This window comes from Lagenorhynchus albirostris, chromosome 17, assembly GCF_949774975.1.
Source record: "Lagenorhynchus albirostris chromosome 17, mLagAlb1.1, whole genome shotgun sequence".
Classification (NCBI taxonomy): Eukaryota; Metazoa; Chordata; class Mammalia; order Artiodactyla; family Delphinidae; genus Lagenorhynchus; species Lagenorhynchus albirostris.
The window spans coordinates 66,757,174-66,773,776 of record NC_083111.1 but is presented as its reverse complement, the minus strand read 5'-3'; the positions used below and the strand labels follow the sequence as shown (position 1 = coordinate 66,773,776).

General features: G+C 45.5%; 2 protein-coding genes across 2 annotated transcripts in view; one reads left to right on the top strand and one right to left on the bottom strand.

Moving 5' to 3' along the window:
- The window catches only part of ANXA13 (annexin A13), a 56,079-nt gene that overhangs the window by 11,149 nt on the left and 28,327 nt on the right, over window positions 1-16,603 (top strand). The window contains exon 3 of the mRNA XM_060127243.1: window positions 12,001-12,076. Coding sequence (XP_059983226.1) covers window positions 12,001-12,076 — 76 coding nt within the window. The remainder of the gene's footprint in view (window positions 1-12,000; window positions 12,077-16,603) is intronic.
- The window catches only part of NTAQ1 (N-terminal glutamine amidase 1), a 252,454-nt gene continuing 250,424 nt past the window's right edge, over window positions 14,574-16,603 (bottom strand). The window contains exon 7 of the mRNA XM_060127247.1: window positions 14,574-14,803. Within this exon, the coding sequence (XP_059983230.1) occupies window positions 14,769-14,803 (35 nt within the window). The 3' untranslated portion in view covers window positions 14,574-14,768. The remainder of the gene's footprint in view (window positions 14,804-16,603) is intronic.

Here is a 16,603-nt window from a genome sequence, read left to right as displayed (position 1 = left end):
TTAAAGATACGAATGACCCCTCGATTGTGTTTCAAATTGCCCATCAGTGACTACTAAACGTATCTGTGGAAATGTCACCAGGATATTTTCCGGCTGAATTCAGTTTATTGACTTTAAATAGTGCAATACTTGCATTCGTGCTAACTGGTTTCAAAGTACAAATGAGTGACCAGTTAGAGGTGAAAGAACATTGTCCTGAGAGAGAGGAGTCCAGTTTTTTCCATAAGCAAGTAAGTGACCCTGCGCAGATGACTTAACCACCAAGCCTCAGTTTATCTGTAAAATGAGGGAATTGGATACATTGAATAATGTTTCCCAGACTTCAGACTTAAGTGTGACCTTCTTGAACATTGCCAGATACATGTGCCACATGTTGTACTAATAATTCTAGTAACTATTTTTTTTAAATCCACTCATCTTTTTGACACAAATTTATCTTAAAAAGAAACTTTGTATTAGTACCATAAATGGAAAACCAATATCAGTTGATGTTAATACAGAAAGTGAGTGTATTACATGCGAACTAAATACTATTACCAGCCAAAGGCTCAGATCCTGTCACCTGTTTTCTGATAAAAAGACCTTTTGCATGAAATAGAGAAGGTGTTTGCAAAGTAACTATTTGAGGCTTTCTGGACCACACAACCTTTGTTGCAACTACTCAGTTCTGCCACGGTAGTGTGGAAGCAACCACTGACCAAATGTATATGAGTGGGTTGGCTATGTTCCAATAAAACTTTACGTACAAAAACAGGTGATGGGCTGGATTTGGCCCCAGCCTACAGTTTGTCAACCCTTAGACTGGAGGAGTGTGAAAGACATACTATTACCTGGCAAAGACTGACTACTCAGAAGAATCTAGAGAGAATTTTATTTTATTTTATTTTTTTAACATCTTTATTGGAGTATAATTGCTTTACAATGGTGTGTTAGTGTCTGCTTTATAACAAAGTGAATCAGCTATACATATACATATATCCCCATACCTCCCCCCTCTTGCGTCTCCCTCCCTCCCACCCTCCCTATCCCACCCCTCTAGGCGGTCACAAAGCACCGAGCTGATCTCCCTGTGCTATGCAGCTGCTTCCCACTAGCTATCTATCTTACATTTGGTAGTGTATATATGTCCATGCCACTCTCTCACTTTGTCCCAGCTTACCCTTCCCCCTCCCCATGTCCTCAAGTCCATTCTCTAGTAGGTCTGCATCTTTATTCCTGTCTTGCCCCTAGGTTCTTCAGAACCATCTTTTTTTTTTTTTTATTCCATATATATGTGTTAGCACACAGTATTTGTTTTTCTCTTTCTGACTTACTTCACGCTGTACGACAGACTCTAGGTCCGTCCATCTCACTACAAATAACTCAATTTCGTTTGTTTTTATGGCTAACATTCCATTGTATATATGTGCCACATCTTCTTTATCCATTAAAAGGAACTCCTTTCCCAGTTGGAAACTAATGGGCTTTAATACCTTCAGTGTTCCATGTCACTCACTTTGGAAAATGCTTGGTTGAATTTCTACCCTAAGAATCTATGATAAACCTCTTCCCTTTATCTTTTGCTCCTTGGATAAAGTCTAGGATTTCTTACTTGTACAGCCCTCAGTGTATATATTTTTTAAGTTGTCTTCCTCATTCACTGGGATGTCAATGGGAAAGTTCCTAATTTTTATCAGACCCACGGTTCTCAACCTTGGTTGCACATTAGAATTGTTTTTAAAATTCCTATACCTAGTATATACCTATATCTCAATGATTCTGATCTAATAGGCCCAGGATGTGACTCAGTCATTTGTGTATGCTCACAACTGGCTGTGGCAAACTTGCAAAGTCAGTCCCATCCAGGGTGACCAACTATCCCGGTTTCCCTGGAACTGGCCCAGTGTTAGCACTGAAAATCCAGGATTTCCTGGGAAATCCTCAACCTTCGGCAGTCAGACAGTTGTTCACCTTAGTGCCAGCCACCACTGGCAGAAAATCCTCGACTCTCTCCAAGAGGGTCAGGAACAGTTTCAGAGAGGAAATGAGGCTTCAGCAAATTTCCTTATGTAGATCCATTCTCCACTGTTGCCCCTGGAATGAATGGTGGGCAACCAGGTGTTTAAAAAGTGGATGGGCACGAGGATCCGTGCTGTCAGTCCCCAAGCTTCTTCGGCCCTCTGAGGACTCAGGTAAGACAGTGAGGAATCCATCACAGCATCTGTCCTCTGCCTCCCCTAACTCACACTGATAGGCCCCTTGCTAATGAGACAAACCGGCAGTCATTTTGCATAGATTCTGTCAGTAGGGAGAAGTGACCTTTTTTTTTTCTTTTTTTTTCTTTTTTTTTTGCGGTACGCGGGCCTCTCACTGTTGTGGCCTCTCCCACTGCAGAGCATAGGCTCTGGACGCGCAGGCCCAGCGACCATGGCTCACGGGCCCAGCCGCTCCGCGGCATGTGGGATCCTCCCGGACCGGGGCACGAACCCGCGTCCCCTGAATCAGCAGGCGGACTCTCAACCACTGCGCCACCTGGGAAGCCCGAGAAGTGGCCTTTTACCTGTGAAAATGTTTGACAGTTTATCAGGTTGGAAAGCAGTCACCCGAAAGGAGCAAACATCAGAAACTGGCCATCCTGCTGGCCTCATGCCTTTTCAGTCTTCAAAATGCCTCCGCTAAAATGCAACTCCCTGGCACACCGTGGTCCTCGAACGACGATCCCTGTGAGCTAAGGGCAAGATGCTTTAGGAAAGGGGGAACTGGAAGATTTGGGGTGAGATGGGGAGAGAAGGAGGAAGAGTCCTGAGAGCCTGTTGGAGATGGTCAGAGAAGCCAGTCCCTCCCTGGCCAGCTCTGATTACCATTATGAGATCTCTCTGCCCAGCACTCTCGTTGTCTTTTTTTCCCCAGCTTTGTTGAAATATACAATTGACGTATAACATTACATAAGTTTAAGGTGCACACTGTGTCGATTTAATACACTTATATATTGCAAAATGATTACTAGCATGGCATTAGCTAACACCTGCAGCCTGGCACTTAGCTACCGTTTCTTTTTTGTGGTGAGAACATTTAAGATGCTTTCTTAGCAACTTTCAAGCATATAATACCATATATATATATATAATATATATATTTATACATAATACCATTTATATATATATAGTTTCTGTATTATTTAACTATCATCACTATGCTGTACATTAGATCACCAGAACTTATTCATCTTATAACTGCAGAACACACAGCATATGTAAGCTCCGGCCAACCTCTCCCCCTTTCCCCTAGTCCCTGGTAACCACCATCCTAGTCTCTGCCTCTATGAGTTCAGCTTTTTTAGATTCCACATATAAATGATATCATACAGTATTTGTCTTTCTCTGACTTATTTCACCTAGCAGAATGTCCTCAAGGTCCATCCATGTTGTCACGAATAACAGGATTTCCTTCTTTCTCGTGGCTGAGTAATATTCCTTTATATATAATATTCCTTTTCGGGCTTCCCTGGTGGTGCAGTGGTTGGGAGTCCGCCTGCCGATGCAGGGCACGTGGGTTCATGCCCCGGTCCAGGAAGATCCCACATGCCGCGGAGCGGCTGGGCCCGTGAGCCATGGCCGCTGAGCCTGCGCGTCCGGAGCCTGTGCTCCGTAACGGGAGAGGCCACAACAGTGAGAGGCCCATGTACCGCGAAAAAAATGAAAATAAAAAAATATATATATATATATTCCTTTTCTTCCTTCTTTCCTTCCTTCCTTCGTTTCTTTCTTTCTTTCTTTCTACCACATCCTCTTTATATATTCATCCATTGACAGACACATATGTTGTTTCCACATCTTGGCTATTGTGAATGATGCTGCAGTGAGTCACACTGTCTTATTTTATCTTCCCTAGACGCTGCTGGGTACAGCAGGTATTAGTCTCAGTTTACGGAAAAGAAGCAGAAAATATGATTCTATTTGACTCAGAAGGAATATTGGGAGCAGAGTTTGACAATGACGTCTCTCCTGCACACACACTTTGCCCTGAGAGAGGCTGTCCCTTTTGCCTTGCAAATAGTGATAACTGGCCTTCATTTTTCATTTCACTTCCTATTTTCTCATCATCAAGAATATTTATTGATCCCATGGTCATGCAAGTGGTCCTCAGCTTCTCTGGTCAGCAGACAAGTCACAGGTCTCAACTGGTGTTTCTACTAAAAATACAGCATTCTAATAGTTGAAATGAGCTTTCTATCATTAAATTTTTTTAATAAATAATTTTGACAGGAACAAAAAAATGGTTGATGAGAAGTCAATAGTAGAGTTTCTGTATCCAGACTGTGTAGGTTTGAATTCCATTACTTACTAGCTGTGTGACCTCAGGCAATTAATTAACCCCTCTGTGCTTTGATTTCCTCATCTGCAAAATAGGAGGTCATAATACCTACTTCATAGGGTTGCTGTGAGGACTGAGTGACTATACGTAAATTGCTTGGACCAGTGCCTGGCACTTAGTAAGTGCGTAATATTCAGCTGTCATTCTCAATTTGAAGTGTTTCTCCCATAAGTTTCTCTTAAACTCTTAGCTCCTGCTACTACTTCTCTACAAGTACAAAATCGTTTCTGATTTAGGAGAGAATTATGTAATCAGCTATTTTAAAGTTGCCACACAAGGCACCATGTCAGGCGCTCATTCGACACTCAGCAGGAATCAGGTCAAAAGGGAAGGAAGTAATAAAAATAACGCTGAGCCCTGCCCACATGCCAGCATCCTGCTCAGCACTTTTGATCCATATCCTTATAACAACCCACAAGAGACAGATACTATTATTACCATCTTTCAGATGGGAAAACAGAGACTTAGAAACGATAAGGAGAGAAATAGCATCACGCCAGATTCAAGGGTAGATATCTTGGAACAGGGGGGTTACCTATGTGATCAGAAAGAAGTCTCTCTCCCAAAATGAACCTCAGTATCCCCAACTCTATACAAGGTGAGTTTAGCCCAAACGGCCAATGTTAACTGAAGTACCAGTAACTAGCATGGGGATGGTCATTGCTAACGCTGAGGAGAATACAGGCATGTCTGAGCCTCTCCCCAGCACGGCCTTCATTTTGCTCCTGTTTAATAAGAGCAGGCCATCACTTAGTTCTAATCCTGGCCCTCTTTCTAGTCTCCCCAGCCCCCCTCCTGATTCCATGTCAGCTCAAACAGTAGCCCTCTTTAGATCAGCGTACAGAGAGCCCTCTGCCCTCTGCTCCTCAGCATTTCCTCGGAGACTTCCCGTCTCAGAGTCTGGATACCAAGCAACCACTTTTAAATATTTACCGAGGAGACTGCAGTCAGACAAGCCTTCTGGGGAGCAAACAATCCAAATGCCACTCCCATTACATTTTGATATTATTTCAGAGTTTACAAATGACCCTTACATCCTTATGTCACCCAGCATCCTACCTCCTACGTGCCACCCACCATGTGCTTACTGACAGCCGGCACTGTGCTACTGCATCCCGGACACGACTGCATCCAAACTTCACACTACCCGTGAGCTGGTGCACCTCCACTGTGAAGATGAGACGACAAAGGCTCGGGGAGGTGGGTCAGCTTGCCCTAGGTCCTACGACCAGCAAGAGGCAAAGCGTAATTGGACACAGTAGGTCTGACTCCCAAGTCCACATCGTGTCTTTATGTCACATTTAGATCAATCATGTTTGTTCTGCAGCGGCGCTGTGACAGGTCATAGTAAGCACACATGTACACAGACCCAGAAAGCACCATGCTGTAGTCTCTCCCTGGAATATCCTTTCCCCCACCTCCACCCCTCCTCTTCCTCTTTTTTTTCTGCTTGCCTAACTCCTACTCATCTTTCAAGAACCAGCACACATGTCAACTTCTCCATAAAAATTCCTCTTTCTCCTCTCAGCTATTGGCAGCCAAAGTGCTTACCATATCATAATGCAATTGTCATTGATCTATTTCCATGTTGATTTCTCTGAGGACAGGGGCTACGACTCATAGACATTGAGTGCCCCCCTCACCTGGGGTAGTGCTTGCCACGCAAGAGATGTTCAGTACTTGTTTGTTGAAGGAAGAGGAGGGAAGAAAAAAAGGAGGTGGAAGGAGAAAAGGAAGAAGGAAAAGGGAAAAGAGAAGGGAGGAGAGGAAGCAGGGGAAAAGAGAGGAACTGTTCAGAGGATGGTCTAATTTGCCTGCTGTGTATTGCTTTTTAATGAATTCACGTGTCTCTCTGGGACAGTATATTCTTATTTTCCAGTCTTGATGTTATCCAAATAGAAGATGAGGTCACCTGATCAGGTCATTCCTACTGATGGGCAGGAGTGTATTTAAATACGGGTGTACTCAGGTTGGATGACCCACCTGGAAAATTTTGGTTACTATATAATGTATAGAGCAATGAGTTTGCAAACACATCCCTCAGCTAACTTTTTCACACACCCCTTCCCCAGAGTTTGCTGTGAGTTGGAGGCAGATTTCTTGAAACCCCCTTTCGATCTTAAGAGTTAAGCCTCCCTTGAACTGTGCTGGGTCAGAAGCCTTTGGGCAGGTGTCTGCCTGGGGGTATCAGATGCGGAGCTGCGCCTCTTCCTGGGCTGTTGATGTGCTGAAGCTGACACATCCCTGAGTCATTCCGGGTGTTTTCAACATTCTTTCTGCCCCGGTGACACTGCTTCCTAGGCTCCTAAAATTTCAGTTTATTTTCTCTGCATCCTCCCTCCAGAAAAAAATGTTCATTCGTTTCCTTGTTTTAAACGCAAGAACATGAAAACACAGAAAAGTGACATGTAGACGCACTAGAAGGAAGAAAAAACCAGAAAAGCTCCCAGCGTAGTCATGCACCAGGCAGTGCCCTTTGTAGAGTTAGAGTATTGGTTTCATTTTGAGCCTGACACACCAGCTTGATGGCCAGTGCTGCACCCACCTTGTATCTCAATGGGACCCTCACACCCAGGGATGCAAGTTAGCACACTGGCCAGAATATGGTGTTGCGGTGTCAGCCCAGATCACCTGGACTCCACAGAGCCTGAATTTTTAACCATTTTACTGCCCTGGGTGAAATGCATGCCTGGATCCCAACTGCAGGTGATGAATGAAAAACTGATCCTCAGAGTGCCATTTACAAGGTGAAAACCCCTCAGGCAATATTCTGGAAAGGTCCTTACTGATCTGCCTTCAACAAATATTGTTTACATTTATTGAGCACGTGCCCTCTGCTAGGCCTCATTTTAGATGTTTTGCATGAATGACTTCATTGAAACTCTCACAAGAGACCTATGAGATAGGGGGTATTATTATCTGCATTTTGCCATGAGGCAACCACAGCACAGAAAGGTTCCCAAACTTGCCCGAGGTCACAGAAGCAATAAGCAGTACCGCTGGGATTCAAATCTAGTCTGACGAGAAACCTATGTTCTTAAAGTTGACTATTATATCCTCGGTGGCTACCTATTATAAACATGGTGTCTGGGGCATTGCGAGATAGATAACAGATGGATAGATGGATAGATAGATAGATAGATAAATAGATAGATGATAGAATCTCACAATATCAAGTTTGGAAGATGTCTGTTTATTTCTATATGTATACCTTCCAAATTTGTCAAGTCAAAATACACAGAATCAAAACCCTAAATATCACTACAAGACAAAACCCAAGAGTTGGCCCAAAGGAGCAGAGGCAGGACAAGCTTGCCTGTGGTTCCTCTAAATATCTGGCACTGGAAATGTTATCTCACATAAGCCTCAGATCTCAGAAGGCAGACACTGCCCCCATTTTACAGATGAGAAAATGGTGGCCTAGAGTTTAAATGGCCCAACTTTACATGACTGCTGAGGGGCAGGACCACATTCAAACTTAGATCCACGTGGGCTCAAACCCAGACTCTGTAATCATTTTTTTTTTTTGCGGTACGCGGGCCTCTCACTGCTGTGTCCTCTCCCGTTGCGGAGCACGGGCTCCGGACGCGCAGGCTCAGCAGCCATGGCTCACGGACCCAGCTGCTCCGCGGCATGTGGGATCTTCCCGGACCGGGGCACGAACCCATGTCCCCTGCATCGGCAGGCGGACTCTCAACCACTGCGCCACCAGAGAAGCCCTGTAATCATTTTTATTAACATCTAACATGTCTTTTTTAATGTGTCTTCTGAGTGTCAATGAAAATGCTGTTTAAAAAAACCAAATCAAAACAAAACAAAACCAAAAGAAGGAATGTTGCCCCCTCTCTTTTACACCTTGTAGTTGAGAGCAGGCGAACTATCCATTTATTGGTCTCAACCCTCTGTCCCCATCCTGGAGTCCCCTGCACCCCCGTGTTGTGTCTGACTCACGTTCCCGCAGACCTGCTTTATATGGAAGTTCTGTTCAGCGGCCTCAGGTTTCAAACACAAAATCTCCTGATGGGCAAACAGGCCCGAGGCCCCGAAGTCAGCTGCCTGGCCCACTAACAATGAACAATGGAGGTGGAATGTCCTCTCCGTGCATATTCCCGAGAAATTTGTTACCCAGATCATTGGAACAAGCCAAGGACATCCCTTGCATCAACACTGGCCATTGCTGATGAATGCAGCCATTGTAGACACAGTCCCAGCCATGCCGAGGGGAAGATTCCTTCCACACAGACTGTTTTCTTTCTTTCTTTCCTTTTTAAATCATGTCACATGGTTCCTTCCCTCTGACATCAAATATCCTGCTGTTACTAGGAACAAGCTGGAATTCTCTTCTGATAAGGAAAGCTAACCAACATGGCTAAGAGTCATTCATTCCTAGAAGGGGACGGTGACTTCAACCTGCCCTGCTGAGGGTCATGCATCTGATATAGACGTCTACGCTGCATTATTTGTAAAGCAAAAAAAGGAAAAAATTAAGTCTCAATATCATCTTTATTCCTAACATGGGGTTCAACACTCTCCCACTGCACCCCACGCCACCCCACCAGACATTACTATTATTTTGGACTAAAAGACATTTATTTTTACTCATTTTTTGGCCTTGGAGAAACAAACTGGACATGTTCGGAGGGTACTTTTCCCATCCCTCCGCTCTTATAACTCTATGATATTTGTATCATGGAACCATCTTGCTAAAACAGAGAGGGAATGTCATTTCATACCTGACAGTCAGACAGTCCTGGTTCGAGCCCTGGCTCCGATTCAGCCGTTACCCAGCCAGGTGATCTTAACCAAGTCTCCTCATGGCTTCTGCAAGCCCTGACAGCATCTTTGAGCAAATGAGGAAAAAGTATTCCTCTGGGGGAGAAGCAGTCCTGCCAGCACAGAGCTCGGCAAGTGTATCCCCAGCAGGACCCAGCTCCCACTGCCCTCAGGCCGGGCATAACCTGAACAGCTATTCACAAGTTCACAGCCATTCTCTTTTCCAACTTTTCAGTTGTGAAGTGGGATAGATAATAAGTCCACCAAACTCTTGTACCGATGAGGCTAAAATGACACACAGAATAGTTTATGAAGCCTGTCACGGGATTTCTGCAGCTCCGGTTTAACTCTACCTCACTTCCTAGGTCGCACCTAATACTCCTGATGAAAAGCAAAGACACAATTTACTTCTTTGAGATTGCTACTTCCCACACTCCCACACCCAGAGAACCAGCCCTTTTAGAATGTGATCAAAAGGCAGGGTGGGCTTGGTCAGTGTGCAGCCTGTGCAGCTGCACCGGGCCCCACGCTCAGAAAGGCCTTGCTCTTCGTTTAATGCTCTGATGTCACCATCTTGAAATTCTTAATTATTTTTGAACAAGGAGCCCTACACTTTCATTTTCCACTGAGCACCACAAATTACGTCTCTGGTCCTCCCAACAAGCCTTCAGAAGCACCAGATAGCCTTCTTACAGCCCACAAAAGATTGGGAAAGGAACTTGGGACACGCCATTGCTCTGCCGAATGTGAAGGCCCCAGTCATAATTAGAGTGTGAGGCAGGATGGTGCACGGGACCCAAGAGCGTGAGCTTTAGGAGGTAGACTGAGCTGGTGCAAACCTGCATCCTGCAAGACCACAGACAAATTCCCTCACCTGCCTGAATCCAGGCTTCCCCCTCTGTAAAGCAGACAACAAATGCCTACTCTTCCCTGTGAATAATGAAGAAAGGTCTGTCAATGAAGAAGTTGTCTAGCACATGGCGGGCGCTCAACAAATGTGAGCCCCTCTCCCAGCTTGTTTCAGGAATGGATACTTCAAGATGGGCCAATGGACTACATTCCAAAAGGCAGTGGGGTGATGGGGGCCCTGAGATCCCTTTGGCTCTTAAGATTATATGATTCTCCATTAACCAAAACCTAGAAGCCAGCCTTCCTCCAGTCCATAGTTATTCAACCTCAATCTTTCTCTCTCTCTCTCTCTCTCTCTCTCTCTCTCTCTCTCTCTCCCCATTTCCACCCTTCTTGTCTTTGCTTTGCTTCATTCTGAACCCATGCTTCCTTCATGTAGTGGACAGCATGGCTGCCAACAGCCCTAGACTCACACTCTGTTGGCTTAGCAAACCCAGCAGGGAGAGACATCTCTCTCTCAATATCTATATATCAACCCAGGGAAAACTCTAATTGACCCTGCTTGGATTACATCCCCACTCCTGAACCAGTCACTAGTGCCAGAGTGACAGGGTGTGTGTCCACCCAAGGGCAGGACGACGGGGCTCAAGCTTCATGACTGACATCCCCCCGTGAGACCACATGAAATGGGGGAGGGGAAGTCCCCCAAAGGACGTAGGGATACCAGGCAGGTAAATGCAACTCGTCCTCTGTGCTTTATGTGGTTTACTGCTCATTCGCAATAGGTGCCCAGAGAAATGAAGGGAGGGACAGGGAAATCGGGGAGTGTAGACAGTAGCACTTAAACCAGCCTTCACTGAAGGATGGGAAATAAGTGGCATATGTCATCAAAGACCATCTCTGTGAGGAAAGACAAAGACAAAGAGAAAACACAGGTTCAAAGGTACTCGTTGCATGACTGCAACTAACCTCACATCTTTAAATTTTTTTTTTTTTTTTTTTTGCGGTACGTGGGCCCTCTCACTGTTGTGGCCTCTCCCATTGCAGAGCACAGGCTCCGGACACGCAGGCTCAGCGGCCATGGCTCACGGGCCCAGCTGCTCCGCGGCATGTGGGATCCTCCCAGACCGGGGCATGAACCCGGGTCCCCTGCATCGGCAGGTGGACTCTCAACCACTGTGCCACCAGGGAAGCCCACATCTTGTAAATTTTTAATGGCCATGCATTGATTTTTATACTTACCTTTTGTTTAGGCAAGCAACACTGGTTTTCCACTTCAGTGCTAATAGAAAGTTTCTTTTTGAAAAATAACTTTAAGCGAAAACAAAGTAGGTCAATTGAAAGAAAAATAATAAGCAAATAATAATAATGTAGACATAGATAGCTGTGGACATTCAGTGCATGTATTATGCCAATGACTGAACTATGGGAAACATTAGTATATATACAGAACTTTTTCTCCCCAAGGAGCGGTAAAAACCAATAACTCTGCTATTGCTGGTCCATAGGTTTATCTCTGGCAAACTAAATATTATGTCTCTCATTGTGTGAATGGTAAAGCTTTTAGCCCAGATTGTCAAATGGATCTGTAATAAGATCCTAGAATCCTCAGCTTCTGGCCAAGAACACCTATTCTCTAGACATATTGTGTCTCGTGGCGAAGGTTGAAAACCAGCATTCCAGGACATTGGTCCACTGTATTACTCTCTGTTTCAGAGACAGACACACAAAGGTGGGGTTAATATGAAAATCACTTCTCCCCGAGCTGGCCGGGCTGATTGTCCTTGAGAACAGAGGGGGCCATTCTCCGTGGTCATCCAAGTCCGGCTGGCTCCAGGGAGCACCAGCCATCTCTCTGGGGCCAGAGTTTCCCCAGCTGATTTCCACATGTACCCATGTGTAAAGCGGCGGCTGGTCCCTCGTTTGGATGACTGCTTGGTCTTCCCGTTAGCTGCCAACTTCAGCCAGAGATAATTATTAAATGCCTATATTGTCCACTCAACCTTTTCAATTATTTTTTTCTAGGCCAAAGCGAAAGTTCTTCAGGGTTTTGATGCTGATCGAGATGCCAAAAAGCTGAACAAAGCCTGCAAAGGAATGGGTATGAAAGATACTTTGTTTGCTAATTTACTACTGAAGTTGATTAAACTTGATCTCATGTCCAACTTTCCCATGATCTTAGGAAGATGACCTCCCACTTATCTCGTATCTTCCAAGCTAAGTTGATCACTTTTAAGGTTCCCTTTATAAAAGTTCCCAAAGTTATAAGCAGGTCCTATTACTTGTCAGGATTCAACATAATAGCTAGAAATTTAATATTATGACATTTAATTTGAACTTGAGTTGGGGGAAACTTCATGAGAAGTGTCATTCATACAATTCTAATGTCATCTAAACCCGCTGATGCCTTTCATGGGAGTCGGTAGGGAATCAGGGCTGATGAGAACTGGATTAGGGACCTGGAAGCTGTATCTACGAGCAGAGCAAGTGGAGATGAAACTGTGGCCGAGGTTGAGAATCAAGAGGCAACACTGGAGCAACTATTTACATCCAGGCCTAAGTGCATGGCCAAGGATGGGAGACTAAGCAAGAGATCAGGAGTCAGGTAAACCCAGGAACAAGGTGAGATGAGGGAGGGAGCGTCTAGGGCTAGGGCCATGAAAAGAGGCTCTGGAACCCAAGGAAGTCACTGATAAAACAAGGTTCTAGTCCCAGAAGCTTGGAAGAAGGTGGAATTTGAAGCTCAGATAGAAGGATTTACCTTGAGTGGGAGGGCGGAGGGGAGGGAGGGAAGACTGAGTGCAGAAATAGATACATTCATGGGTGTTGTAAGAGGAGAAGGCTGAAGGCAGTCATACCTAGTAATGGGACATGGCTCCATGAGTGTGAGGCAAAGTTATCTGCTAAAGACGTGGGTTTGACAATGGAGTATGGAGTTTGGGTGATAATTTGGAATACTAGCTCTTGAGTGGAAAAGAAGGCGGAGGTGGCCAGTATCGACTTCTCATGCTGAGAGCCCTACTGAATAAGAGAAGAAAAAGGAGGAGGCCAAAGAACAAACTTACCTGTCTTCAATGGTATCTTAAGTTCTGGAACTGTACAGAAAAGGCAGCTTTACAATAATAGGTAATGTTTATTGAACTCTTTTGCCATACATTTTGCATGCATTACTTCATTTGACAATAGCAAACCTCATTTAATCCTAATTTTCCAGATGGTTAAAGTGAGGCTCAGAGGGGCTAAATGACTTGTCCAGACTCACACATCTAGTGAGTAAGTGCTCAGGCCAGCATTAAGCCCAGGCAGGAGTTAATTTCCTGCTCTTGACCACCAGCTGATGACCTTCCTAGCTTAGGGCAGCTTTCATCTCCATGGGGGCCTTCAGAGCTCTTTAACACACATCTCACATTCACTCAACAAAGCAACAAACACTTATTAAGCACCTTCTGGAGGGTCACGTGTGACATGTTTAGGGACCTGCACTTTATTCTGAAACAAGGTGGAATCAAGCAAGAATTCATCTGGAAAGCAACATAGAGAGTTGACGGGAGGACGGTGGGAAGGGAGATAGGGGGACAAGTTCGGAGGTGACCAGGGGACAGATGATGAGGCTGCTGGGCAGTGAGTACAGACAAGAAGGAAAAGATTTGAGGCATTAATGGTCAGACATCACAGGGGTTGGTCACAGACCAGTCGGCGTGCGAGGTAAAGTGAGAAGTCAGAAAGAACCCCCAGGTTTCTGTCTCAGGGAACGAGATAGGTGTTATCATTCATCAAGAAAAGGAGTATAAAAGGAGCCCCCAGTGTGCTGGTGAACGTGTAGGTCTTACTTTAGACATGTTGAATTCTAGTGTCTGAGAAAATCCAGTGGAATGATCCTCGTTAGTAGAAATATGTCTAGAGCCCGGGAGAGAGACGTGGGCAGAGATGGTCGACTTGGGAGACACCAACACGTGGGTGGTGGTTGAAGCTATGGGTGAGGATGCGCTCACCCAGGAAGTCTGTGTAAAGAGAGGAGAGATGAGGAAATCCCAGCATTTAAAGCAAATGTAAAAGTGAGACCGGGAAGGAGTGGCCAAAGAGACAAGATGGGAAACAGGAGAGAATGTGTTCTCCAGAAGTCTCCAAAGGGAAAAGAGAGTTCCCAGAAGAAAGGAGTGGGAACCAGTATAAAACCCTATCCACCCTGAGGTCAAGTAAGATGAAGAGTGAGAGCTGGATTTTACAGCTAAGAATAAATTGACCATCTCTGCCAGAGTGGTTCTCAGCGGACAGCTGGAAGTAGAAGGCTCATTGCCCTTCACTGGGGTGAGAATGGGGATGAGGTTCTATCCCATCAGAGAAGAGAGAGGTTCACAGCTGGCAGAATGTTGAGGTGATGGGAGACTAGACACATAAAGAGGGAGTCCACTGAAAGGGAGAGCTTGTAAATACAGGAGGGAAAGGGGGTTGCTGACAAAAACAAGATTTTAGAAAGCCTGGAGGAGGGGGAAATTCAAAACACAGACATCAGGACTGACCTTGAATGGAAAGAGGAGGTGCGACTGAGAGCTGGAATTGATACATTCGTGGGGGTAACAGGGGAAGAACGTTGAAGGAGCTCTGGCCTGGCAATGTGACATTGCTCAGTAAGGTGGGAGGCGAGGCTATCTGCTCAAAGTGTTGGGTTTGACGATGTAGTATGAGGTGTGAGTGGTGCTTTGGCATAGACGTTGAGTAGAGATGACCAGGAAATGACTGCTGGTCCCCTGTGAGGTCTCCGTTGCCTAGAGAGACCACGATTTCACGTTGGCTCAGCCCACACGGCTCTGTGATTTTCTCCTGCAGCCTGAAGGGAGGACAGGGGAAATGGATGTTAGGTTGACCCCGGGTTTGCTGATCAGGGGTTCCAGAAGAACAAGGAAGTGAGGGCATTTGAGGGGGGCATTACCTTGGGAGAAAAAAGATAGAGGGACCAAGGGGCCAGGTTGATTAATTTCCTCAACTTTATTTTCTTACATCTACTGGGGAACTTTTAATATTCTAGGCATTGAGCCAAGCACTTTATATACAAAATCTCATTAAGTTATTCTCACAAAAATCCACTTTTCAGATGAGGAAAGAGGCTGTGACAAGTTAAGTAGCCCAAAGCCACAACCCCGTAAGTGGTGAACACTGGGATGGAACCAATTCCTATCATTGCCTGAAGCACAGAGGCAGCGGGTGGGACAGGGCTGAGAAGACATGGCTGGTAGGAGCCATCTCAGTCCACAGGCTGTTGTATTAAATTTTCCTTTTCCTTATCGTGCTGTAATTCACCTAGCATAAAATCCACCCTCTGACGGCGTATAATTTAGTGGCGTTTAGTATATTCACAGGATTGTGTAATCATCACCTCTAATTCCAGAACATTTTCATCACCTAAAAGAAACCCCACATAGATTCACAGCCACTCCCAATTTATCCTCCCTTCAGGTCCAGTCAATCACTGGTCCACTTTCTGTCTCTATGGAGTGGCCTATTCTGGGCGTTTCATGCACCTGGAATTATACAATAGGTGGCCTCTTGCGTCTGGCTTCTTTCACTTGGCGTAATGTTTTATGAAGACAAGTGCCAGATTTTTACTTAGAGGTAAATCAGTGCAGATTTACTTTCCTAGGAATGGGTACTGTGGTAGAATAAAGATGGCCATAAACTCTTTGTGTGACTCCAGAGAAAAGAACTGGGATCCACAGCGGAAGTTCTAGGAAGACATCTTTTGCTTCTGTATAAGGAACTATCTAACTATAGAACAGTCTGCCTTGCCCAAGAAATGCTGAAGTCCCAAAGGAGCTGGGGTGGGAGACAATCTGGTAGGAAAGTGGTAGAAGGGATTTCTACAGAGTAAGTATTGTTGAATAAATGGGTGGGGTGGGGCTGGAAATGAAGGATGACAAGCAGGTTGCTTGGTTTGGGGGCATCAGAGGAAAGCTCAGCAGAGAGGAGCTGGTCCTTGCTCACATCCTGGCTAATCCTGTATTCGGACAACAGCTGTTGGGAGGTACGTTTGCCTGCAAGTGTCAGGATGTTTATAGTTCTGAGCTGTGCTGAGCGGCTGAGCCAGCCTCACAGGTGTCTCCCTGCTGCCTCTTGAGTGACGGCCTGGCATCTGGATGTGGGTTGGAGACAGGAGCTGAAGTGGGTGTGGGAATGAGTCAGCTGTGGTTTATGACAAATCCCCAAGCTCTTAGCCACCACACTAGTTTAGTTCGCCAAGCACAGATGGGGCACCTACTGAATGCCAGCCATGCCGTGCACTCCACCCCCTCCTGTGGGTGCGGCCACAAGGCGAGGCCATTCTCGTGCTGGTGACTGTTGAAGAGCCCCTTCTAGGTGCCAAGCTCTGTGCTGGGTACCACACGCACATCACCTGGTGTAACCCTACCCACAACCCTGTAAAGTTGTACTATAATGACAACAGATGAGAATGCCGAGTCTCAGAGGTTAAATACTTGCCCAAGGTCAAAAAGATATGAGATGAGGGTAGGGTGGTTGCAACCTAGGACCATCTCGAAAAGATATCATTTGGATGAAGGTCTAGAATTCCCACCTCTACTAATAAGAGCAAGCCCAAGCAGAATCGTACCATTGGCAAACTTCGTCTGCAAGA